The following is a 27,424-nucleotide window of genomic DNA, read 5'->3' on the forward strand; positions in this document are numbered from 1 at the left end:
TTATGTTTTACATTTAGATTTGTAATCCATTTTGAATTGATTACTTTAGACAATACAAGATATGAATTGAAACTCCTTTTTTTGCATATAGATATTCAACTCATGAACAGTGTATATCTCTCTATTTTGGTCTTCTTTAATTTCTCTCAGCAGTGTTTTATAATTTTCAGTGTGCACATCTTGTACATTTTTTGTCAGATTTACCCCTATGTATTTCATATTTTTTGATGCTGTTGTGAATTATATATTTTAAGTTCCAATTTTCAATTATTCGTTGCTAGTATATAGAAATACCATTGATTTTTGTCTATTGATCTTGTATTCTGCAGCTTTTCTAAACTCACTTATTATTCTAGGTTTTGTTTTTTGTTTTTTGTTTTGTTTTGTGTTTTTGGCAACAACCACTTTATTGCTCTTGATTCTGGGCATCAGGTAAATGGAATAGATTCACCAGGGTCAGATTCATTTGTCCTTCATGTGGTGTTTGCTGGGGCGGTAGAATGGGCTGGAAGATCCAAGATGAGTTCACTCAAATGTCTGATGGGATGACTATAACAGCTAACAACTGGGAAATGACTCAGATTCACTTGCCATGACTAGAAAGGTTCTGGACTTTTTTAAAAAAAATTTTTATTTTTTTCCTTTTTCTCCCCAAAGCCTCCCGGTACATAGTTGTATATTCTTAGTTGTGGATCCTTCTAGTTGTGGCATGTGGAATGCCGCCTCAGCGTGGCTTGATGAGCGGTACCATGTCGGTGCCCAGGATTCGAACCGACGAAACACTGGGCCGCCTGCAGCAGAGCGCGCGAACTTAACCACTCAGCCACGGGGCGGGCCCTGGACTTCTTGATGTGGTGATTCAGGGCTCGAAGAGAAGGAACAGTGAACATGCCATGCCTCCTAAGGGCACAGTCCGGACTGGCACAGCTTTACTTCTGCCACATTCTATTGGTCAAAGCAAATCACAAGATCCAGAAAAAGGGGGGAAATCCCAGCATCTGATGAAGGAGCATCGTGTGTGTGTGTGGTGAGGGAAAGAATTTTTGGCAGCCTTCTTTGTAGACATTTTGGCATGGGGTCCACTAGTACCCCACAGTTTCTCCGTGGGAGGGGCATCTTCACGTGGGATAATTTCTTGATCAGCCAGAAAGAAGCATCATAAAGAAGAGGGCTTGTCTTGTTTTGTCCCCTGCTGTACTCACAGTATTCAGAGTGTCTGGCATAGGACAGGCCCTGGTAGGCTCCGGGTGCATCTCGGTGAGAGGAGAGACCTCTCCGGAGACTGAGACATTGGTGGTGGCTGGTGCTGTCACCCAGTCCAGGCATGCTGACACTGGCCCTGGCTGACGCCATTGAAGTTCCTCCCCTGGCCTGTGAGCCTATTCTAGTAGGTTTTTTTTAAGATTCCATCAGATTTTTTACATAGATGATTATACATCTGAAAATAAAGACAGTTCTATTTCATTCCAATCTGGATACTTTTTATTTCTCTTTCTTGCCTTCTTGCACCAGTTAGAACTTCTAGGGGGCCAGCCCTGTGGCACAGTGGTTAAGCTCTCGCACTCCGCTTTGGCAGCCCAGGGTTTGCTGGTTTGGATCCCAGGCGTGGACTTGTTACATACCATTCATGAGGCCATGCCATGGCAAGGGTCTCACATATAAAATAGAGGAAGATGGGCACAGATGTTAGCTCAAGGCCAATCTTCCTCAGCAAAAACGGAAGGATTGTTGGCAGATGTTAGCTCAGGGCCAATCTTCCTCAGCAAAAACAGAAGGATTGTTGGCGGATGTTAGCTCAGGATTGATCTTCCTCAAAAAAAAGAACCTCTAGTATAATACATAAAAGTGGTGAGAGTAGGGGCCAGCCCGGAGGTGCAGCGGTTAAGTTCGCACGTTCCACTTCTCGGCGGCCCGGGGTTCGCCGATTCGGATCCCGGGTGCAGACATGGCACCACCTGGCAAAAGCCATGCTGTCGTAGGCGTCCCACGTATAAAGTAGAGGAAGATGGGCATGGATGTTAGCTCAGGGCCAGTCTTCCTCAGCAAAAAGAAAAGGATTGGCAGTAGTTAGCTCAGGGCTAACCTTCCTCAAAAGAAAAGAAATTCAGTACAACTGAAGCTGAGAGTATGAGGAAGGAGTGCAGAGAGAGCAGTCAGAAGTAAACGCGGGGGCAGAGAGCTACAGCACTGAAGAGCAAACGCGTGTGAGATGGAATCTAATTCTCAGGACTTGCTGTCACTCTGGTCAGCACGCTCTCTTGGATGACTCCCCGTTCTCCAGAAGCTCCCCAAGGGAAAGAGTCTTTTAAGAACTTGAACCACTCCAAATGGAGGTGGAAGAGCAGCATCCGGGGTTTCTCTCCCGGCACCTGCTAGAAGTCCAGGGTCGCCCCGCCTTGGAGATTAGAGTCGGATTAGAGATGCTGAGACTCCAGAGCGGGGCACAGTCCCGTCACTTTCAGTTAAGGGCAGTTTCCTCATCGTGGCACTGAAGATGTTCTGCGTACTTGAAGCAAAGTTCAGCTGAAATCGAATTTGTGGCTATTGAAGTCACTTCCTGCCAAATGGTATCTGTTTTGTTTGTGTAGATTATCTCCTTGTTGCTGGAGATTTACATGTAAATGCTTCAGGTGTGGTTACATGTAAGGTGGAAGAGGAGCTGGGTAAGCAAAATAAACATCTGTACCCCTCCCTTAGTCTGTTCCCCCCTCAGAGATTGTTCCCACATGTTAGGAGTGAAAAGGCATCTTGGTTTGGCTTGAGATAAAGGGACATCCACAGAGGTTCATGGAATAATTCCTTTTTTTACCCTTCAAGTACAACAGTTAACTAAAAGGGATGCTCTTTTACTGAAGGAGGCGACACGGTTTGGCCTGAGAATGGCATTCTAACGTTCTTACTTTAGATAAAGCAGCATTTCCCCCAAGAGAATGTCTCATAAATTTTCTTCTCATCAATTCCTTACATTTGACCAAATCTTCTTTCTCTAAATTTTTCTAGGCTGTTCAGCTTGACCCTGAAGAAACTGGTCATGCTAAAAGAAATGGACAAGGACCTTAACTCAGTGGTCATTGCCGTGAAGCTACAGGTGAGTTGAGCAGGATGGTTTGTTCAGGGTCCCAGAAAGCTGGGTAATGATTTGCCCACTGTTGGGGCTTCAGAAATATCAATGGGGGGCCACCTCTCTCTTCTTTCACTCAGCAAAGCAAGTACAATAGTAGAAGGATGATGGCGCCCGTGAGACCTACAGTGTTCCAGTTCTGCCTCTTAGCGCTCAGTTGCTTTAAACCTTAGTCTGTTTGTCTAAAATTTTAAAAAATGGTTCTTCCTCCCCTGCCTATCTAACAGGATTAGTATGAAGATCAAGTGATGTGGATGCTAAAGTGTTTAGTAAATTGTTCAGAAATTACTAGGCGGGTAGTGTCAGTTTCAGTCTTGTCCCCAGGATTTCTAGGTCCAAACAGGCACATGGGTTGGGGAAGCACTTTTGACGTTTTCTATAGGGTAGAAGAAACTTACAGATTATTATTTCAGACTTGGCAATGTATAATTTACTTGGATATTTTATCTCCTGAGTAATCCCCAGATTTAATTCCTTATGCTTAAGTCAGTACCTTCAAGGGACCCGAAATATTTCACAAACATTCATATTCTAAGCATTCCTGAATTTCAGGAAAGAAGGGAGAAACTGAACTACAGAAAGGTTAAGGAATTTACCCGGTGCCAGCTAATTACCAAGTGGCAGAAGTAGGACTAGAAACTAGAGTCAGTAATTTGTGAAGTCGTCAAACTTCATTACCAGACCTTCCTTAACTGATTGCTCCTCTCTAATGAGACTCCCTGGAGCTCACTGAGATTCTGAAGTGCTTCCGGAGTCATTAAATAACGATGGCATTCTTCAGTTTAAGAACAGTGTGCTTACTGAATTCCTACCCGCTGAAAAATTGTGATCTATATGGTAACTCCCTACTAACCAGAATATTTTATTAGCTAGATCACCTATAATGCAGCAATTTATTGCGCTAATATTGCGTTCATTAAAATCGACGTCTATAGCACTCACAGTGTGGGAACTATGTGTTGAGGTCCTCAGGTCTCGTTATCTCAATTTAGTCCCCCAAATTAAAACATTTTATTTACTCCTTATGAATTCCTGTGTGTCCCATCTTGTATTCTAACTCCGTGTTCATCCTTTGTGCATAATTCCTCCCAATTCTGTAAAACGTCGCCAGACACTATGGGTTGAAAAAACAAGTGTGGGACAGTGATGTGCAAGTGGAAACTCTCAGTGTCTTTTTCTCCTTTCCTGACTTTGCACCCTGTTTCTAGGTCACAGGCAGTGTTCCAGTTTTCAGGAATTGTTTCCTATGCTAAAAGCTGTTGCTTTCCAATGCAAACACTGTTGGTGTAGCTTTGAAAGTTCCCTGCCGCTTTTGCCGTCCCCACAGTTAAATGCCTTTGCCAAAAGAAATAATTTCTTTTATTTCCTGATTAAATATTTAATATTCTTTAAAATTTAAAATTATACCCAAAACTACAAATATCCTGAATTTTTTATTGCTTTGTTTCCAAGCAGCTGAAAGTAATTACAGATGTTCTCATATTGGTTTATCCAGACACTTATTTATTCACTCACACAATAAATATTTATTGAACACCTATTACATATTGTTCTAGGCACAGGGGATACAACCGGGAACAAGACAGACCAAAATCCCTGCCTTTAAGGATCTTTCCAGGCCAGTAGAGCAGCAGTTCTCAAAATGAGGTCTGCAGACCCTGGGCTCCCTAAGACCCTTTCAGGGGATACATGAGGTCACAGTGGTTTTCAAGATAGCATGGTAGCATTATTTGCCCTTTCCACCGTGTTGACATTTGCGTTGAAGGCACAAGAGCGGTGGTGGAGAGAACAGCTGGTCCTTAGCACAAATCAAGGCAGTTGCACAGAATGTACCAGTAGTCATTATATTGTTTACAGACTCAAAGGAAAAAGGAAAAAGCCAGTTTTGCTTAAGAGTGTCCTTGAAGAAGCAGTAAAAATTGTTAACTTATTGTGTCTCTGGATACAGTAAGCCCTGGAGTACTTGTCTTTTTAATATTCTGTGTGATGAGATGGGAAATTTGCATAAAGCACTTCTTCCTAGCGAAGGATACTGCTGTCTCGAGGACGAGCGCTTTGCGAGTGAGTTGTGCATTAAAGTAGCTGCTTTTTTCATGGAACACCATTTTTACTTGAAAGAAGGACTTACAGACAAACTTGTTATTCAGACTCAGCTATTTTCTTGAAAATGAATGTGTGAGCATGTCACTTCAAGGGAAACAACTGAGAATATCTTTGGCCAATTAGAAATAAAATTTGAGCTTTCCAGTGAAAATTAGAATTTTGGAAAACTTATCTCTGTCCCTGTAAGCTTAACAGCTTTCCAATTCCTAAAGACTTTAACTGAAGAGATCGGTGGTGATAGTAACGATTAGGATTGTTTTTACTGTATAACGAAATGTGTAACATTTGAAAGATTTGACTAACTTAGTGAACCAATATTTTCCAAATGACCAATGCGTGAGGCTACAGAATTATGCTGGGCAAATTCATTCAAAGAACTAAGTAGAACAATGGATTGGATTTTATTTTTAGCTTTTTATTTTGCAATAATTTTAAATTTACAGAAGAGATGCAGGAGTAGCATGTAGAGTTTCCGTATACCCCTCACCCAGTTTCTCCCGGTGTTAACATCTTTCTTAACCATGGGACGTTTATCAAAACTGGGAAATTATCATTGGTACTGTGCTGTTAACTAAATTACAGACTTTGTTCAGATTTGCCAGTTTTTCCACCGATGTCCTTGTTTTGTTAATTGATTGGATTTTAATATATAACAGAGTATAAAAGCCTTATTGAGATGGTTTCAAATTCTACTTTGCTGACTTACTAACCTTTAAGAGACTACCACTTGTAGAGTTTTGGTGTAGTATCGGAGAAGAATATTTGACAATTATCTGAAAAGGCTGTTAAAAAGCTCCTCCTTTTTCTAACTTCATATCTCTTTGAGTTTGGATTTTTTTCATGTACCCAACCAAAAGAGTATTTTGCAGCATACTGAATACAGAAACAGGTATGAGAATCCAGCTGTCTCCTATTAAGCCAGACATTAAAGAGATCTGCAGAAATGTGAATGTATCCAGTCTCCCTCATACACTGCTGACGGGGGTGCAAAATGGTGCAGCCGCTTTGGAAAACAGGCTGGCAAAAGATTAAACATAGAGTTACCATATGACCCAGCAGTTCCACTCTAAATATTACCCAAGAGACATGAAAATATGTCCACACAAAGTTTTGCACACACTGTTCTTGGGAGCTTAATAGCTAAAAAGTGGAAACAACTCGAGTCCATTGACTGATGAATGAATAAATAAAAAGTAGTATATCCATACAGTGGAGTATTATTTGTTAATAAAAAGGATAAAATACATCTATGCTACAACATTGGTGAATCTTGAAAACATTATGCTAAATGAAAGAAGCCAATCACAAAAGATTTCATTTATGTGAAATGTCCAGAACAGGCAAATCTGTACAGTCAGAGAGTAAATGAGTGGCTGCCTAGGGCTGGAGGTGAGGTGACTGGGAGTTTGGTAGGGTGACAGCTAAAGAATATGGGGTTTCTCTTTGGCGTGATGAAAATCTTCTAAAATTGATTGTGTTGATAGTTGCACAACTCTGAATATACTAAAAGCCATTGAACTGTACGCTTTAAATTGGTGAATTGTATGGTGTTTGAATTATATCCCAATAAAGCTGTTATAAAAAAAACTGTGCCATCTTCTTACTAAATTGTTTTTGTTTTGGAAAAGGATATTTTTCATAGAAAGTATTTTTATGTAAACACATAAGTTTATTATGGTTATTTTTAAATGCATTAATACATATTTTTAAAATCTCAGTTTTCATTCCTAATATGGTAAATATTGATAGAATCACCTACGTAAACAAAAAATTGGGAGATCTTCAGTAATTTTTAAGAGTGTAAAAAGATCCTGAGATTGAAAAGTTTAAGAATCAATGTAGTAGTAGGAAAGAGATAATAAACATAATAGATAAGAAAATTATATACAAGTTTTCCTTGAAATCTAACTCATTCTTGAAAACTTGTTAGATGGCAGAAGCCTATCTCCCATTATTTAAATGGGCGAAATAACAATCCATTCTCAGACATCCACAACCTCAGCTTATTTCCTCAAATATCACTACAGCACTCTTAAATATGTATGTGACAATCCATCAAGAATTTTTTATTTAAAAAAGAGACATTTAAAACACCAGTAACCTAATTTTTCATGCATTAATACTCATTAATGAATATTTTTGTGTGCTGTGAGTAATGATACTGTAGTATCAGATATAAATTGTTTTGCTTCTATACTGCAAATGAAGATATACTGTCATAGAGATTAAAAATGATACGTAAAGAGACCAAAGATCGTTTTGAAATTGGACCCAAGTTGGTAGTGCCCCAGGCACTTGGAAGAAGCAAATACTGGGACCGTGAAGGGCTAAATCTTTGGAGAAGGGAGGGAAAGATGAGAACAGTAATGCACCATGCCTTAAAGAATGAACCAGCTGTGGCCCCGGGACTGCACTGAAATGTGTGCATCCCGTTACCTGCACATGCAGATTCGTCTTAACAAGCTTGCAATGCAGACAATGCAGTTGGGACAGAAAGTTTACAGATATCTATAGCACATATTTGGATAGTGAGAGTTCAAATAATGAGGGCTGCTGCTATTGGAAGGTGACATGTCCTATGGGGAAATAAATAAAATAAGATAAAGAGATTGGAGCATGCCAGATGTGGAGGAAGTTATAAATTGTATGTGGTGGTCAGGGTAGGCCTTATTGAGAAGATGACGTTTACACAAAGACTTTGAAGGGGGGCCGACCTAGTGGCTGAGTGGTTAAGTTCACAAGCTCTGCTTCGACAGGGTTTTGCCCGTTCGGATCCTGGGCGCGGATGTGGTACCGCTCATTAAGCCACGCTGAGGCGGCATGCCACATGCCACAACTAGAAGGACTCATAACTAAAAATATATAGCTATGTACCGGGGGGCTTTGGGAGAAAAAGGAAAAATAAAATCTTTAAAAAAAAAAAAAAAGACTTTGAAGGAGGCGAGGGAGGGAGTCATGCAAATATCTGGAGGAAGAGCGTTCCAGGCGGAAGGAAAAGCCAAGGCAAGGCCCTCAGGCGGGAACGTGTCTGGCACGTGTGACAGAATCAGGAGGAAGGAGGGGAGGCCAGTGAGGCTGGAGAGGAGTGGAGGAGGAGAAGAGGTCAAAGAGGTGGGGAGGCGGGATGTGCGCAGCTAATTTAAGGTCTCTGGCTTTCATTCTGCGTGAATTGGAGAATTTTGAACAGAGACATGATAGAATCACTCTGGCTGTTGTGTGGAGAATAGACTGTAGGCAGGAAAGAGGAATTAGGAAGACCAGTTAGTTAATAGGCTACGACACTGATTCTGGCAAGAGATGAGGGTGGTGCCAGAGTTTTGGCTTAAGCAACAGGTAGGGTGGAATTAAGTGAGATGGGGAAGACTGTGGGTGAAGCACGTTTGGAGGGAAAGATCCAAAATTCAGCTTATTATATTGTATTTGAGATGCCTATTAAACATTCAAGAGGAGTTGTTGAATATATGAGTTTAGAGTTCAGGAGAGAGGTCTAAGGTAGAGAGAAATTGGAGAGTCATCAACATATTTGAGACCATAAGGTTGGATGAGATAACCAGGAGTGTAGTGAATGAATATAGAGATGAGAGCAGGTCTAAGGATTGCGACCCCAGGCACTCCAACATTAGGAAGTTGGGAGGAGAGAAAGGACCTGGAATGGAGACCAAGAAAGCAGCTGGAGGGTAAGAGGAGATCCATGAGAGTGTGGTGTTCTGGGAGCCAAATGAAGGAGATGTTGATGGAAGTAGAGAGTGATCAGCTGTGTCAAAGCTGCAGATGAGTCAGGGAAGATGGGAACAGATCATCAGATTCCTCAAAGTCGAGGTTATTTAAGACCTTGTCAATGGCAGTTTTGGTGGAATGGTGGAGATAGGAAGGCTGACTGGAATGCATTTAAGAGAAAATGAGAGAAAACTTCAAGAGAGCAACAATAGGCAACTCTTGAGTTTGCTATAAAGGGAAGACGAGATATGGGGTGGTAACCAGCAGGTCATGTGGGGACAGGAGAAGTTTTTTGGGTTTTGTCTGTGTGTGTGTGAGAGAGAGAGAAAGGTTGTCACTGAGCTAACACCTGTGCCAATCTTCCTCTGTTTTGTGTGGGACGCTGGCAACACCGTGGCTTGACGAGTGGTGCTGGGTCTGCAGCCAGAATCTGAACCTGCGAACCCTGGGCTACCAAAGCAGAGTGTGTGAACTTAACCTCTGCTCCACCAGGCTGGCCCCTGATTTTTTTAAATGAGAGGAATAATAGCATGTTTGCTAATGGAAATGATCCATTTGTAGTAGAGATCCATTTGGAGAAATGATCCCTTATGTAGGAAAGGAAAGAATGGCCAGAACAGCATCTTTCTGGGTGAGAAGGGATGAGATCTGGTGCCTAAGTGGTTGATTTGGATGAGAGCAGGGCGGTTCATCTGTGTAACAGGAGGAAAGAGGGGATGGTACAAATGTGGTAAATAAGTAAGTGTGGTGGGAGTTGTGGGACCTCTTTTCGTATTGCTTCAATTTTCTCAGCAAGTAGGAATCAATGTTATCAGCTTAGAGTGAGGGGAGGGGTAAGCTGATGTTGGAGGTTTGGGGAAAAACGAGAAGATGTGAAACCATCATCTAATAGAGTGGGACAGTGAAAGAACTTGGGAAAGCATAGTATGATTGCCAGGCAGCATTGCAGGCCCGCTTAAGATCTGAGGTCATAAATTTAAAGTCAGAACAGTTAGCCTGACTGAGATTCTCTCCGGGCATGTTCACCCAGGGCAGGTGGATTTAAAAGGGTTGTAATTTACCAAGTGAGTATGGCGGAACAGTAGCAGGGCAGAGGAGTTAAGGGTGGATGCAAGGACGTGTTTATCAAGATTGATTATGGCATGTAAGCTGGGTAAGGAGGAAAGGGGATGGCAAGGGGTGAGAGGAAGAGTGAACCAATGAGCAGATCCCTGGATTGTAGGCGCTGGTGGCTTTGAAGGATTATATGATTGTTGGCAAACCAGAGAGAACGAGCTGGGAAGATAGGAGGCGTAATCAGAGAGTAGGATGTTTGAAGCTGAGATTAGGTGTTGGTTGTAATTGTTGGTAATGATGAGGTCCAAAGTACAATCGTGTGAGTGGCTAAGACAAGTGTGACGACAAGATCACTGGAAGAGAGGAATTCTGGGATTTAGAGGCCAGGATGTTGGAAAGAGTGTATGACTGGAGTAGTGTTGGGGAGAGAAACAGTGAGTGAGGAGCTAAAGTCAAGAAATGAGCAGGAATGACTGGCAGTTACAGATGACAACAGCAGCAAGAAAGAGAGGATAATATAAACTGATGACATCTCTTCAAAATGGGGAGTTTTAAGGAGGTGGAAGGGAGAATATTCTAGACCTGGTGATGAGAGGACACCTGTCCCACCTCCAAGCCCAGTGGCTGTGGGTTGTAGGAGAGAAGTAGCACCATTTGAGAGGGCTCCCCAGAAAGCAGTGTCTTCGGGGGGGTCAGGTTTCAGAGCAGCATTTCTCAACAGCGGCCCTGTTGACATTTGGGGCCAGATCATTCTGTTGTGGAGTGTGTCCTGTGCGTCATAGGATGGTCAGCAACAACCCTGGCCTCTGCCCTCTAGAAATCTCTCACACCCACACCACTTGTAACAACCAAAAATATCTCTAAATATTGCCAATGTCTCCTACCCCCTGGTATATATAACTGCTGGAAATAAACCACATTTTAGACTCTCCCAGCATTTCTGAGATTCATTTTATAGAGATTTCTTAAATCAAGAGAGCCCAAATAGAGTCAGGTGAAAACTTTGTCAAGATTTTTGTTTGTAATAGAGCTTACTACAAAAAGCGTTATCTAACAGATGAGGCAAAGTTTCCTTTATTACTTTTAATTGGTATAATACAATGTTATTCTAATTACAAAGCCATTGTGAAATGTTGTATTTAGGAGATTTTCCTTCTGCATCAAACAAATTTGCACTTTATAAAAACAGAAATTAGAAATGTATAAGAAGCCTAAATGTGAAAATTAAAATTTCTAAAGGAAAACATAACAGAATATCCGCACAACCTTGGAGTAGGCACAGATATCCTAGATAGTACCCAGAACGCAGTAACTATAAAAGAAATAATAATGTTGACCTGATCAAAATTAAATACCTCATCAAAAGACGCCATTAAGAAAATGAATAGGCAAGAAAATATTTACAACACATATATCTGACATGACTTGTATAAATAAAAAAACTCTCACAACTCAGTAACAAGATAACCTGGCCAAAAAAGTTTGGTCAGGCACTTAATAAGTGGAAATTTTAAAATGACCAATAAACTGATAAAAAGGTGCTCACTGTTATTAGTGGTCAGGGAAATGCAAATTGCAGCCATACTGATGTTCCACTGCACGTACCCATTAGCATCCATGAGTCCAGGGCTGACCCCGCCAAGTGCTGGGGAAGATGTGGAGCAACTGGGGCTCCCGTACACGGCTGCTGGGATGGAAAGTGGTACCAACACTTTGGAAGTCGGTCTAACAGTTTCTCATAAAGTTAAACATTTGTCTACCCTAAGACCCAGCAATTCCTCTCCTAGGTCTTTGCCTAAGAAAAAGCAAAACATACGTTCACCCAGACTTGTACAAGGATGACAGCTTTAGCCATAATGGCCAAAAACTAGAAATGACCCAAATGTGAATGTTTAGCAACAGAATGGGTAAACAAAGTGTGGTATATTCACAGAATAGAATTCTACTCAGCAGGAATGAACTATTGATACATGCGACAACCTGTATGAACCTCAGCCACGTTATGTTGGGCAAAAGAAGCCCAACTGAAGTGGTACGTATGATATGATTCCGTTTTTATGGAATTTTAGAACAGACAAAACGGATCTGTGGTGAAAGAAAACACAACAGTGCTTGCCTCTGAGAGTGGTGCAGGAATGACCGGGAGACATCACAAGGGATTTTTCTGGAGTGATAGAAATGTTCTACGTCTTGATACAGATGTGGGTCACACGGTGTCTGCATTCTCAGTTCATCCATCTGTGTCCTGGAGATCTGGGCACTTCACCACTGTGTTTAAATTACGGCTCAATTTTTTAGAGAAAGTAGTTTATACAAATTTACTGGAACTCCTCAGGCTGATCTCTTCTTACAGTTTAGGAATAGTTTAGCCCAACTTTATTTTCTTAAGAGCTGAAAACATTGGGGTGTCTAACCCAGTGTTAGGTTGAAAAGGAAGGGGCTGAAAGGAAAGGTTCCTGGAAAAAAAGTTATATCTAAACTGAGACCGGAAGGGCAATTGGTTAGCTGTGTACCGAAGCGTGAAGGAGCACCCAAGAGGAGACAAAAAGCGTGTGAGAAGACCCAAAGGCAAGACAGTGCAGCTGAAGTGTCATTACAGAGGAAAAGGGAGGCTGGGCTGAGCCTGGGGCCGTGTTTCCACCCCTTGGGGTGCTGATACCTCCCTGCTTCATCCTCAGGACAGTTGGGAGAACTCAAATGCAAAAACAAATCATTTTTACATGAAAACCCTTTATAAACATGCAGCATTAAACATACAAAATCATATCTATGGTGGTGGCTTAATTCTAACAAGTATGACAAAGACTGATGAAATATTTGGACTGGTAGGGATATTTGTAGAGTTTAAAAGTTGTTTGCAGACATAGCATTTCCCTTGGTCTGATTTTTGGTGACACAGTTTTGACTTATTTTTTTCTTGGTTTCAGGGTTCCAAAAGAATTCTTCGCTCCAACGAAATCATCCTTCCAGCTAGTGGCCTGGTGGAAACAGAGCTCCAGTTGACCTTCTCCCTTCAGGTGAGAGTCTCCTCAGTCTCAGGTGGCTCAGATGCCATAGCCCAGTGAACTAAAGTCACCCGGTGAATTCAGCCCAGTGAATTAGCCATAGCAGGAATAAAGTAAAGTCACCCACAGCTTTGATGCCCAGCCTGGAGGGCCAGAGCAATCACACAGCAAGCCACAGTCAGGAGGCTGAGACCCAGGTAGGATGCTGAAAAGTGCATCACTTCTCATTCTTCTTTCCCATTTCCTTTGATAAGGCTGTTGGCCCCACCCGTCCTACCACGCTCAGCCCCGTCACCTCTCTTTAGGAATGCACAGCACACACTCCAGCAGAGTGCGCCCCTTCAGTCTCATTTTGCCCCCGTATTGTGATCTCCATCCCTTCCCTTCTCCTCCTTATCCTTCTAGTATGTCTGTCTCTCATCATAATCCCAGAAGCCCAAATTGAAGCACATGGAGGAAACACTAGATCACATGGCAAGGAAAGAGGCAGCTTTCTGAACGTGTGTGGACCACAGAGCTGGAGAGTGGAAGCCAAGCACCGAGCCGAATCACACCCTCAGCAGCAACTTAAGGATATTCCCTTCACCCCCTGAGCACCTCCTTGAATAGACAGGAGACAGTGAAGACAGAAAGATTGTGCATTCTCTAGCGGGACTAGAGCCCACCAATGGACCCAGTTGCTTATTGACCACGCTTGACTCTGTTTTATGCTCGGCAGTACCCTCATTTCCTGAAGAGAGATGCCAACAAGCTGCAGATCATGTTGCAAAGGAGAAAGCGTTACAAGAACCGGACCATCTTGGGCTACAAGACCCTGGCCGTGGGCCTCATCAACATGGCAGAGGTGAGAGGAGCGCAGTCTCCAGCCTTTAAGTCAGAGAGCCTGAGAGAGTTGAACCCAGCAAACGATTTTCCCAGCCTGCTGGCTGTCTGTTTTATTTTATTTTACAAGTTCATTCTTTTATTGGAAATTTAGGGTATACCTCTTTTTATCAAGTACTTTCTCCCTCACAAAAAGTTTTTCTTTAATTTTTAAAAAATTTTCAAACTTAGGGAAAAGTTGTCAGAATAGTATGAAGAGTCCCCATATGCCTCCACCCAGATTCTTCGGTGTTAATGTGTTACCGCACTTGCCTTCTCTGTCTCTAGATTTCATGCATATTATTTTCTTTTCTGAACCATTGAGAGTAAGTTGCAGACATGATGCCCCATTACACATTAATACTACACTATGTTAATTTCCTAAATAAGAATACTCTCCAGGGCTGGCCCTGTGGCCAAGTGGTTAAGTTCACGTGCTCCGCTTCGGTGCCCAGGGTTTTGCTGGTTCAGATCCTGGGTGCAGACATGGCACCGCTCATCCAGCCATGTGCAGTCAGCATCCCACATGCCACAACCAGAGGCGCTCACAGCTAGAATATACAACTGTGTACAGGGGTGGGGGTGGGGGGTGCTTTGGGGAGAAGAAGAAGAAAAAAAAAACAGATTGGCAACAGATGTTAGCTCAGGTGCCAATCTTTAAAAAAAAGAAAGAAAAGAAACCTTCTGTCCGTAATTTAAAAAAAAAAAAAGAATACTCTCCTATGTAAGCACCATGCCACCAAAAGATCAGAACGTTAACATTGCTGTAAGATTACCATCTGACCTCAGTCACCATTCAGACTGTGCCAAGTGTCGAGTGTCTCCATGATGTCTTTACAGGCCCACGATTGAATCTGGGATTACGTCTTGCATTTAGTTGTCATATCTCTTTAGTCTCCTTCAATCTGCAACAGTCCCTCAGATTTTCCTTGTCTTTCATGCTCTTGACTTTTTTTTTTTTTTTTTTTTTTGCTGAGGAAGATTCACCCTGAGTTAACATCTGTTGCCAGTCTTCCTCTTTTTGCTTGAAGAAGATCTGCCCTGAGCTAACATCCATGCCAGTCTTCTTCTATTTTGTCTGTGGGTCGCCGCCACAGCATGGCCACCAACAAGTGCTCTATGTCCCTGCCCAGGAACCAAAGCTGGGCCACTGAAGCGGAATGCGCCAAACTTAACCACTAGGCCATGGGCGGGACCCCTTTGACATTTTTTAAGAGTACAGGTCTGTTACCACTTTATTGAATGTTCCTCAGTTTGGGTTTGTCCGATGTTTTCTGAAGATTAGATTCAGCTTATACATTTTTGGCAGAATTACCACAGAAGTAATACCATGTTCTTCTCAGTGCAACATAGGCAGCACTCCACGTTGATTTGTTTCATCGCTGGGTGAGGTTGACTTTCATTGCTTAGTTAAGGTGGTGTCTGCCAGGATTTCCAATAGAAAGTTAGTAAATATTTTGTACTTACCAATGAAAAAATATTTTATAGGAAAATGTTTTGAGACTATATAACAGTACTTTCCTCCTCCTATCTTCACCAACTAGTTTTAGCATCTGTGATTCTTGGGCTGAATCACTGATTGATGCTTGCCACACAGTGAGTTTCTTTTCCTTTCTTTTCTTTTCTTTATTTTAGTGAGGAAGATTGGCCCTGAACTAACATCTGTTGCCAATCTTCTGTTTTTTCCCCCCTCCTTGAAGCCCCACTACATAGTCGTTTTTCCTAGTTGTAAGTCATTGTAGTTCCTCTGTGTGGGACGCCGCCACAGCATGGCTTGATGAGCAGTGCCTTGTCTGCGCCCAGGATCCAAACTGGTGAGCCCCAGGCCACTGAAGAGGAGAACACAAACTTAACCACTTGGCCACTGCGCTGGCCCCGTCCACAGTGAATTTCTAATCTCACCATTCCTTCTATATTTGTTAGTTGGCTTTTGGTTGTAAGACAGAGCTCTCCCTTCTTCCCTACTTACTAATTGATTCATTTATTTGTATCAGTTATGGACCTATGGATTCCTGTTTAATTCAGTGGGGTTTAATCTGTTACTGTCATTTTTTTGGCTTGATGTTCAAATTATCTCAAATTTGGCCAGTGGGAGCCCCTTCAAACTGGTTCCTATATCCTTTTTGATATGTCCTATCACTCTTTACATACTTCTTTACTTTCTGGTACAAAATATTACAGGCTCATCTTGTATTTCCCCTGACGCAGCCTTGGAATGAACTGGTTCTCTTAAGAGCCCTGGTTCGTTTTAGTGGAGAATGGTATTTAGAAACCAAGATGTGGGTACTAGGAGTGCTCACTCTCCAACTGGGGTCTCATTGCTTCTACTCCCTCTCAGCTGACAGAGCTAGGAAACGTACGTGTGTGTGTGTATATATGTGTGTGTGCATATGCACTCATATATACATACACATCATATCTGTTTCCATATCTATATCTATCTGATCATGAGCTCACATCCAGTCAATTCCAATCCAGCACCATTGGGCTTATTCTAGCCTTCCCCTTTCCATATTTCTAATTCCCTTCTCCATCAGTTAGAAACCAGGCTCCCATTATCCTCAGTGCGTTTGCTCATTTGTGCACTTCCCATATATGTCAGGCAAATCCTCTCAGTCCTGACAAAGGGGAAAAAGAAAGGGGCCACAAGTCAGTTTCAAAACTCATTTCTGTGCTTTAGTACATTAAATAGGGGAAATTTTGTGGCCATACGTGAGATAGTCCCAGCCCATCCTCCTCTCGTCTTCTGGTTTTGTATCAGTGTGAGGGACTGGCGGGAGTGAAGTAGTGCGGATGCCGCGTTTTGCCAGCTGTGTCAAGCCCTTCTGCTTTCTCATGCACTGTAGGTCCTTTTCCTCATTGCCAGGCACACAGGTGACCACCATCCGCAGGCCGGCCCCACCTAGCCTGGCAAACTAGTTTCTCTGTGAAGGCCTTAAACTAAAATGGAGTCCTAGAGATTAGCAGTCGTTTTCAATCTCAGGCCTTGATTTTCGTCTTTAAACGCGTGGCCTGACTCGTGGCCGGCACTTCTGGAGACAGTTTCACAGTAAGACCTTGGAGGCGATAGAACAGTCGGCATGGATTTGGAAGGTCATGAGAAAGAAAATGCATTAGCAGAATGCCCTTTCCACTGGCATGCATATCTCTTTGGGTTTATGAAAATGGACAACTCAGTGGATCTCTCCGTAGTAAGGCGTTTCCACTGCCGCTCTGTCATCCTAGGTGATGCAGCATCCTAACGAGGGCGCTCTGGTGCTCGGCCTGCACAGCAACGTGAAGGATGTCTCTGTGCCTGTGGCAGAAATAAAGATCTACTCCCTCTCCAGCCAGCCCATTGACCATGAAGGAATCAAATCCAAGCTGTCTGGTAAGATGAATGCAGAGGCCCTGCAGGTCAAGAGGGAGCTCGTCACCTGATCTCCATCCTGGCGGAGCTGAACCAGGCAATGCCTAAAATCTTCCTAGGAAAGAGAAGTTAGAGATCCCTGAAAACGAAACATAGCCTGCCATGGCCCGGGCCCTCTCCTCTGCTCCAGCCGTGTTTCGCCCGAGCAGAGCCATGATTCCAGCCGATCAAAGTCTCTTAGGCCAGATCTTCCCATTTTGAAGTTATCTTACTAAGGTGTCTGTTTCCAGATCGTTCTCCTGATATTGACAATTATTCTGAGGAAGAGGAGGAGAGTTTCTCATCAGAACAGGAAGGCAGTGATGATCCATTGCACGGGCAGGTAACTTCCCACAGCCCCTCACAGGAAGTGTCTGAGAAGGAATTCAAGACCTTCCGGGGGTTTCCCAACCTCGTTCTCTCCCCCCTCCCACTTAGGACCTGTTCTATGAAGATGAGGAGCTGCGCAAAGTAAAGAAGACCCGGAGGAAACTCACCTCCACCTCTGCCATCACCAGGGTGAGCCACAGAGGTCTGGGGACTGTTTAGCTGAGAATTTCCATTTGGGGGTAGGATGGAAGCTTTTTAAATTCTGCACGTGGCCGCCCTCAAGGTTCTGATAACACCCCTGTGTATGTCCGCCACCACCTAATTGAGAATCACTGTCACAGAGAACCAGTGTCACCGACAGGGCTGTGTTATATTCTTCAGGTTATCTCAGGATAGAAGAAAGGTTGAAAAACCTTGTTTTAGCCTTCGGAACAGATAATGCTTCCTCAGGGAACAGAACACCTCAGACACCCTACCTTCCCTCTCCAGGTGCTTACTTCAGATGACGTGCTATCCACTGCGTAGATAAATCTGGTCCTCTCTTGGCATATTACCATTTTTAATCATTTGTTGAATTTACCCAGAAATAATAGGCTAGTACTTGGAACTGTGGGTTTGCTAAGGTTTAATTACATTAGATATAGTTCCTGCCTGAATGGATCCATAACCTTAGAGACCAAATGCCTTTGGATTGTGTCCCCTGCATAAGATTTCCTCAAGAGTCACTATTTTTGGTGAAATTAGAGTTCTGGACTGAGACACTTAGTACCTGAATTTTTGGGGTAATTTTGAATGATTTTGGAGTTCCTGTGCCAAAGTGTGGGAGAGTCAAAAGTGCTAGGAGCTTTTTGGAAGAGAAATTCACGGCTTCGTTTTTCCCTGGAGACATCCTGATACTCTCTAGTGCAGGGCTAGCCTCGGGACCCCAAGAGCAGAGAGTCCCGTCACCATCAGGAGGGAAAGAAATGTAGGCCAGACCTTCCGATGAGTCGTATCTGAGCCTGGCATTCTCCCATGAAACAATGCTGTCATCTCCCCAATCATCCTTAGGGATCACGGGGCTTCAATGTAAATCCTCAAGACTCTGGCCTTGATTTCCCCCATTGAATAATGACCAGAGAGCATGAGAACTGTTTCATTGTCCTGAGGTATCTAATCCTTGACAGGCTCTCCAAAATAGCCAGGTAAGGCGTGTCACCAGAGCCCCAAATGCCTCACCACCATTGTGCTCTGGTCAGGGGGGTAGGCTGGATGACCACCCTCTGTTGTAGCTCCTTCTACTAAGTTTTTCTTTTTCCTGCTCTGTAACCACAGAGAGGCCCCACCTTCTTCCCATAGTGTGTCCCCTGGAGCTTTGTGAATCACCCCTTCCTGTCATCTCCCCCACAGCTTCACTCAGTTATATGACCAGAGTTCGGAGCTTCTATTAATATCCACTCCCCTGAAGACTTTTTTTATTAGCTGCAGACACTTTGCAGTCAGATTTCCAGAGACTCAGTAATTGTTCCTTAATTTCTGTCTCCTTTTGTACACATGCATTCTTCTCCCCCAACCAAGAACACTTTGTTCTAGATACACTCATTGACGTGCTGGTCTCTGAGTACGTCTTATGCTTCTCTGTCACTGTGAGCTCACGTGTTTTTTCTCTGCTCTGAATGCCCTTTCCACCTTTGGAAGCCCTGCCCTTTCTTGAAGGCCTGGCTCCGTCTTACTTGCAAGTTAGCCTCTTCCATCCCCAGATGGCGAGTCTGTCATTCAGTCAGGAAGTACTTGGGCCGCAAGCTAGTCACTGTGCCTGGAGTTGGAGACATGGAGCTAGGAAGGGCCCAGTCCATGCTGTCAAGGAGCTCACAGTGTCTAGTGACACAGACATGTCTAAACAAGTGACTACAACGCAGTAGGATAGGTGCTAGAAGACGGAGCTTTGTGTAAGGGACAGCAGTGGCACTAGGGGAAAGTGACTGACTCTGAGCAGGAACCCCAGGAGTGCTTCACGGACGAGATGCTAAGAGATGGGTTTCTAAGGACAAACAGAACTTCACCAAGTGGATGCGAGGGGAATGTTTAGTCAAGGCAGAAGATACCGTGTCTAAAGGCCCAGAGGTGCACTGCAGCATGTGGCGTTTCACAGAACTGTAGCAGTTAGTTTCCGTTTGAGTATGGGGTGTGGGGGTTGAATGGTGAGATGAGGCTAGAGACAGGCAGACCCAGCCGTCAGACAGCCGTAGAGTTGACACTTAAGCTTTGTTCTCCAGGCACTGACGGCCGACATGAGTGGGGAGTGACATGATGAGATTTGCATTTGGAGTGATCACTGTGGACTCTGGAGCGAACAAGACTGGAAACTGACTGGGAGTGGGAGAGTGGGGGTGTCCGTGGTCCCAGAGGGATGTGAGGAGAAAGGCCTGGACGAAAGCAGTGGTGTTACAGGTGGAAAAGAGGGTAGGAGTTATCGAACACTGGGCTCTGGGGAGAAGGGAGGGGAGAGACTCCAGGTTCAGACCCGGGTGACTGGAGTGGTGATATCAGTAACCAGATAGGGAATACAAGGAGAAGATGACAAGTTCCGTTTTGGAAATGTTGAGTTTGAGGTCACTGTATACATACAGGTGGAAGTCACCCGTCTGCACCATGGATCTGGAGGACTAGAGACAGGGGTGAGCTGCAGATGCACATTTGGGCGTTAGCAGGACGTGGTGGTGGAGGGCCCAGGAGTTGATGAGCCCTCCTCCTTCCATCTACGCCCACAGCACTGGGAGCTGCCCCAGGATGAGGCACGCACGGGCCTGCTTCCCTGATAGTGTGACGTGCCAGAGGGTGGACACCGCATTCCCGTCGTTGTGTCCTCCCACGGTTCTTTACAAAAGTGGGCTCTCAATCACTCTCTGTTGACTTGACTTGATCACGTCCACGAGTGGGTGTTGTTTGAGAACTATTGTTCACTTTCTCCCTACAGCAACCGAACATCAAACAGAAGTTCGTGGCCCTCCTGAAGCGGTTTAAAGTTTCAGATGAGGTATGGCCCTTACTCCCAAGGTCGATGGTGAGTAGAGTTCCTGGAATTTCACCCTCGTTCCTGGGGTGCACTCTACGTTGCCCCTGGGAGTCAAGATTCTGGGACCCACCAAGTGAGAAGGCAGCAAAGAAGGGATTTAAACTACTTGAAAAGAGAAAGAAAGGCTTTACACGTGGCACCCAAGGTTTCATGGGATTCAGAGTAGGGGTAGCATGGTTATAGCAGCCAGCGTTAATATAAGCCTCTGGGATGGGGTATCAGAAACAAATCCAGTTCTCCTTGTTTAATTTTCCCTCCTATCCCCAGGGGAACATTGTGAGCAATAGCCTGTGAGGTGGGAGGGTCCTCAGTGGTCAGCCCTTGAGACACCAAGAACCGGCTGTTCGTGGAGGAGCAGTCTCCTCCTGGGCTCTGGCAGGCCTGGTGCCAGCTTTCACAGGCTTCTCTCTCACTGGACTGAAAAAGGGAGGGAGATGGAAATTGTCGAGAGAGATTTCTCTGTCCCTCTGTGGGCTGTAGAGGAAGGTAGGACCAGCCTGCACAGGGGCATGCCTCCCGGGTCTTCTGTGCCCGCTCTCTGGGAGAAGTGTGTTAGCTGTGCTTCCACGTTTCTTCCTGATGCCAGGTCCGTAGTGTGGAGTGTTAGGAAGGTACTGAGAGGGAAGGTGGCCTCACCGCACCCCTGCTCTCAGGATTGGATCACAGCAAGGACATCAAGGTCAGCCTGATGAGTGTAGAGCTATGGCTTGTCCGTTAAGGGGGACTGGTACGGGAGGCCAGTTGGTCCCCGTCCAGGAGGAAGAAGTTGCACGTCTGCCATAACTGTTAATAGAGGTAACCGCAAACTCAAAGATTTTTTCCCCCACAGGTTGGCTTTGGGCTGGAACATGTGTCCCGGGAGCAGATACGAGAGGTGGAAGAGGACTTGGATGAGCTGTATGATAGTCTGGAGATGTACAATCCCAGCGACAGTGGCCCTGAAATGGAGGAGACAGAGAGCATCCTTAGCACTCCGAAGCCCAAGCTCAAGTGAGTCCCACACCTGCTCTGTCAAGCGTCTCCCCGCACCTCTCCTCGCTAGGCCTGGCCGTCTCCTAGCCCCCTCCCTCACGTCCCCTCCCTCGCCAGGGCATCTTGGTTCTTCATCCTCGTTGAGCCTCCAGCTGTCCGCATAAAAATCATTGTTTTTGCCTCTTGCTGACAAAAGTCCTGAGAGGACTCTGCTGAAGTCCTTCGGCCCAGGCCCCTACTTGTCCAGCCTCTGCTGTGTCCTTCCTCACCGGGCATCCTTGAAGCCCAGGTCGTTGATCTTTCTGGAACACCAGCTCCACCCAGCTCTCCGTGAGCTGCTGTTCTGGGCCTGGGCGGGCACTGACCCTGGCTGTGCTTCTCCACCGCAGGCCCTTCTTTGAGGGGATGTCGCAGTCCAGCTCACAGACAGAGATTGGCAGCCTCAACAGCAAGGGCAGCCTCGGCAAAGACACCACCAGCCCTGTGAGCAAGACCAATGGCTATGGGGGCGGGGAGAGGGGCCAGGGGAGTGTGGGGCCTAACACTCTGGGCCCTCTGCTCTTGGCTCACTGGGGACCTCAGAAGAGTGGTCTCATCTTGTTTCAATCTGGTTGTCCTCATCTCAGTCCTACCTGGGAGCTTCGTTCTCTGAGGGCGTTGCTGTGGCTGCTTGGGTGTTATTTTTGACCTGTTCCCGCACGGCCTGTAGCCTTCCATCCCAGAACACTTGGTGCCTCAAAACCTCTCCCTCAGTGTCCGTTGCATGGTAGCGGGGAGGGTGGTATCTGGATAAGCAATTGCGCGTTTCAGGCTGGGGACAGAACAGGTGTAAAGGGGCAGGAAGCCCACAAGTTCTGTTCAGGAGGCAGTACGTAGGCTTCATTCATAGAGTGCCCTCAGAGAATTTAGTGAGCAGGTTCCCACTTTGCCTGGTGAGCAAGAGGAAGAAGGAGCTGTGTACCGTGGCCCCCCGAGAGCCCAGCATCACCCCTGCATCATGCTCTGACCGTACTTGGGCAGGCTGTCTCCCGGCAGTGGGTCAGAGTGGGAGCCCGACTGATGCTGTGCCTGCCTCAGGCCCTGGGGAGCTGTTCTTCCCCTCATTTACCACTAAAGGCACGAAGACAGTGGGCGTGATTTCAGTGCAGTTCATGGTTTGCTCTTGAAAGCACAATGTCTTTTCTGTAGATCAAAGAAACTGAATCCTTTCAGTCCTCCCGTTCTTGCCACTTTAACAGAGGGAGTACAAAACTCTCCCACCAAGTAGGTACTAATTGTGGGGAAATTATATGAAGCGAGTGAGGCACTCTGTCCGCTGAAAAGAACTGTTGTCTGTGGAACCGCTGCCACCTGCCCCAAGTGTCTGCAAACCCTCGGGCAGCTCAGGGGCTGCCTTACTGCCTGCTGCCACCAGGTGGGGCTGTTTCCCACCTAATCCCTCTTCCTGGTTAAGGCGCAGTTGGCAATCCAGCCCTAGAAGGGAGGCAGACACGGCATTAGTGAGGAAATGTGGAAGGGAAAACTGCAGCCCGCACCAGGAGTCCCTCCACAGAGAAACCTCAGGCTGCTCTTGCAGACGCTGCACTCACAGCAACTTTCCCCCAGGTTCAGGGGATCCGGAGCCAAGGAGGCCTCATTTTACTATTCTGTTTAGGATGTGGCTCGTAGCTGCTCTTTCTCACGGGGCTGCCAAATGGCCCTGCTAAATCGCCACTGTCCACGTGGACAGATCGTTGGCCACTGGAGCCCAATTCCATCTTAAATATAAATGTAAGGGATGATGGGACCTGGCCGAGGGAGGACTGTCTCCCAGTGTCCCAGGAGTGCAGTACAAGGGCTCTACTGTAACAAAATGCAGCTAAATTATTAACTGAGGTAATGCCCCAAAAGCACGAGCCCTAACACCTAACAAGGTGAATGCTCAATGCTAGGGATTGTTGTTATTAAATCGATAAGAGGTACTGTTTTATACTAATGAAGGTGTTTCTGAGTTGATAGAATTTGTCTGTCGGTTCTACTTTAGTCTCAGTTATATGGCTTACAAAATTTAGAGAGAAAAATCCCCTTAATGCTCTGAGCCTCAGGTGTCCTGTTTGTAACATAAAGGTACTGGCATAGAAGCCCAGTGAGCTCAAAAGTCAGTTGAGTATTAATCTTTATAATACGATGGCCTAAGGGTCCCTGTTTAGGCAGAACATTTGTTTGGGGTAGGGTAGGGCTGGGCTGAGAGCACGTGCTCTGGAGTCAGACTTCTGAGGATGACTCTTGACTCCACTCCACTGACTGTGTGGTCTGAGGCAGTTACCAGGCCGCCGTCTCCTCCTCCACAAAGCACGTGCCTTACAAGGCAGTGTGGCATTCCGCCGAGAGAATGCAGGTAAACCTCTAGCTTGGTGCTTGCCTGACGGGTGGCTTGAGTTACTGCACGGGGAGGCTGCAGTAAATGTACGCGCTGTTACTGTTATTATCTTCCCTTACAGCCATTTCCGTTCCGGACTCCCAAAATTGGTAGAATCTGGATGTCTTTTTAGAGTCCTTCAAATAATGGTTTCCTTGGCCAGATTTCAGACTCGCTTTGCTGCTTCTCTGTGATATTTCTATTTTGAAGAGCCCCATATGTCTTGCTGTGGGTGTGGAGCTTTGGAATCCTTTAGTATGAAAGGTACTTTGAGAACTGCACAGCGAGGCTGTGCTCTTACACCGAGAACTTCTGCATGTATTAGGGAAAGATGCCGAGACCATGCAGATGGAGGCAGGCGAGCACGCCCTGCCTGGTTCTTGTCCTCTCTTCCCTGATTTCCAAGCATTGTTATTTATTTTTCTTAATCATCCTTTTTTTCCCCCAAGTTTCAAGAGGATTGATCACTAAAAGCAAAAGGAATTTCTGCTGATACAAATTATTAGAGTTATTGCATTTTTCCCAAGACTTGGGCACACAGTAGCGACATAATTTATTTCTGCAAGCTGATGACAATAGGCGCTGACAGTGCTTCAGTCCGGGTGGCCAAGAGCTGTTGACTTTCAGCCAAGACTACCTGCTGCTAGAAGTCGCCATTTCCATGGCACTGAAAATGTGGCGTTAGAGACCAGTACTTGACAAGAATCAGAGCCTAAAATGTTAGCCCACTCTGCCCTTCCTCCCCCCCCCCCCCCCACACACACAGAGGCGTGTGCGCTCTGCAGAGCCAGCATCGCCCCACAGCACAGTGCTTCAGCCTGCGGGCATCTGCCTCCAGGCCACACAATTAGGCAGACTCAGCTACTGCGCTGCCGGTGTTCCAGGGTCCTGGGGTGAGGAAAGCCCTCAGTATTTACAGGAGCAGGAATAGGAACTTGGAGAATCAGGAGTCTGCTGGGATCAACTGGAACATCTAGATGAGTCAGCGAGTAGCTGGCAGGTGCCCTCCAACCCCAGTGCAAGCTGCAGGTCTTATCAGATCTTGCAACTTTGCCATGGAAACAATGCTGTGGCTGTCATAGGGCTTGACAACAGGGCATGCTACTTGCAAACCTTCTAACAGAAGGGCCGTATTGCCCCAATTCATTCTCTTTAAAACATGTTTAATTCATTTGTCATACTGAGATCCGAAATTGAGCGAAATCATCTTCAGCCTTATGTCTGACCAGGACTTCTCCATGATTGTAGACCCTGTTAACATTGGTTATTCATATAGACAATGTGTAAATGAACTAGCTGTGCAATCTGGAGGCAACCTATCGTGTGTGGCTCTGAGCCAGAGCATCTCAAGATCTGGAGCCACAAGGTCGGGTTCGAGGACGTTGGGTTAGTCTTCTTGCATGACTTAGAGCAGTGGTTCTCAGCCAGGGATGACTTTTGCCTCCTGAGGAGCATTTGGCAATGACTGGAGACATTTTTGGTTGTCCCAAGTGGGGAGGGGTAAGGGGCTGCTACTGACATCTTAGTGGGTAGAAGCCAGAATGCTGCTGAACATCCTGCGCTGCACAGGACAACCCCCCGCAGTAGAGAGGGATGTGGCACAAAGTGTCAGTAGTGCTGAGATGGAGAAACCCTGGTTCAGAGTACAACACGGGCCTGCTCTTGTGAGCCTTGTTCATTAGTTTGCCAAGTGACCCCTTGAGCTTATTATTATTAGCCTGATATTTCCCAGTCCTATATAATTTACTCAGAGAGAGGACTTTGAGTAATTGGGAGGAAGTGGGACATCCTTGACCTTTTCTGACTCCCTGGTTCCGCGTAAGAACTAAAGAGATTCACTGAGGCCAATACCTTCCCTTTGTCTGAGACCCACAACCCTCAATTGCTCATGACTTTGACAGTGGTGCCAGCACAGCCTGAAGCAATATTAGCAAATATGAAACATCTGGTTGTGTATCTATACTTGCAAGGTACATGTTTAATATTTATGAGAAATACTAGTAAGAGATGTGGACAAAGGGAGAATTAATTCACACCTAAATGGCTTAACATTGGGTGTCTTTTTGCTTAGTATATTCTGTTTGAGGGTTTTCTAGATGTTTCTGCCAAGCAAAAAGCATTTGGCTAGCATGGATGTCTTTAGTCTCAAAATCAAAGACCTGAACTATAAGATCCTCCTTTCTTCTCAGCAACTTCTGACAAGCAGAAGAGGCTCCGAATGTCCCTCCTGGGCAGTGGTGTTTACCGAATCCAGGGTCAGGACTTTGTGGATCCCAGACAAAGCCATCTCTTTCCTAGGGACATCTTGTGAGAGTAAGAATTTCTGGGTTCCCCAACTCATGTGTTACTGATGTAATGATTACAAAAATACCTGACCCTTCTGAAGCTTAGTTTTCACAAAAATATACCCCTTATAAGATGAAAATCCCAAAGATTTGGTGAGGTCTTCAGATTAACTGAAAATATTTTAAGCTTCTTAGGGACCCAGAAAACAAGTTGGAGTGGTAGTTATTTGGATTGGTGATGACTAATTATTGTGATTTTTGCAGATGGAATTGGCTGCTCTAGAAAAAGTCAAATCTGCTTGGATTAAAAATCAAGATGACAGCTTGACTGAAACAGACACTCTGGTATGTATGGTTCAGCCTCCCGTTTCAGCATTTAAAGTAGTTTTTGCACCTTTAGAAATAAAGGCAAAAAGACCCTCAGGGCCACCCTGGAAATTTTGCCTAAGTCTGTGGACTTGTGAATGTCCTTCAGTCTCTTTCTCCTGAGATCCTTTCCCATGGAATGTAACCTACTCTGGAGACCAATTATTCCCCAAATTAGCTAACCGGAAGTGTCCTCATTCTGCCCTTTAATTAGACCTAGTCAAATGCTCATTTGGATAATTTCTCACTATCTGTTACCCTCATTTACTTCTGAGAGACGACGACCAGTATCTTCATCTGAAAAACCCTCCCTTCCTCCAGTGGTGTTCTTCCAATGGCCAGGCAGCCCACAACATTAGAGCTCCACGTGATTGCTGGTCACCTCCTTTCTCTGAGAGATGTTGGAGCTGCCCAGGAGTGCAGGCCAAGCCCTAGTGAAATTGAATGAATTGGCTGGGGTGCCCAATTTAATTAAAAATTGAATTCCACACACATTTACTATGCAACTACACGTGCTGAGCACTGAAGGTGCCAAGATGAGAATACCATGGTCTCTGCCATCAAGACGCCACCCTCTAGGGGGAAAGCCAGCCTGTGCTCACCTGGTGCAGAGGCTCTCTGGAGGCCCAGGGAAGGACAGAGGGATTCCGGCTGCCGAGGGAGGGCATCGGAGCTGGGTTTTGCAGGGTGTGCCAGAGTTCATCCAGTGGGACTAGAGGCTGGGCACAGCAGGTTGGGGGGAGCAGAGAACTTCACCTAAGACCATC

The 27,424-nt window shown here is 45.2% G+C and overlaps 1 protein-coding gene across 4 annotated transcripts in view; it reads left to right on the forward strand.

Annotated features, from left to right (window-relative positions):
- Positions 1-27,424, forward strand: part of PACS1 (phosphofurin acidic cluster sorting protein 1) — a 132,609-nt gene that overhangs the window by 90,767 nt on the left and 14,418 nt on the right. For all 4 annotated transcript variants that reach the window (XM_070565546.1, XM_008533167.2, XM_070565548.1 and 1 more), the window contains exons 2-11: positions 3,001-3,088; positions 12,925-13,014; positions 13,721-13,846; positions 17,089-17,233; positions 17,503-17,594; positions 17,690-17,770; positions 20,538-20,597; positions 21,466-21,626; positions 21,998-22,091; positions 26,556-26,636. In XM_070565546.1, coding sequence (XP_070421647.1) covers positions 3,001-3,088; positions 12,925-13,014; positions 13,721-13,846; positions 17,089-17,233; positions 17,503-17,594; positions 17,690-17,770; positions 20,538-20,597; positions 21,466-21,626; positions 21,998-22,091; positions 26,556-26,636 — 1,018 coding nt within the window. The remainder of the gene's footprint in view (positions 1-3,000; positions 3,089-12,924; positions 13,015-13,720; positions 13,847-17,088; positions 17,234-17,502; positions 17,595-17,689; positions 17,771-20,537; positions 20,598-21,465; positions 21,627-21,997; positions 22,092-26,555; positions 26,637-27,424) is intronic.

The sequence above is a fragment of the Equus przewalskii genome, chromosome 11 (genome assembly GCF_037783145.1).
Source record: "Equus przewalskii isolate Varuska chromosome 11, EquPr2, whole genome shotgun sequence".
Classification (NCBI taxonomy): domain Eukaryota; kingdom Metazoa; phylum Chordata; class Mammalia; order Perissodactyla; family Equidae; genus Equus; species Equus przewalskii.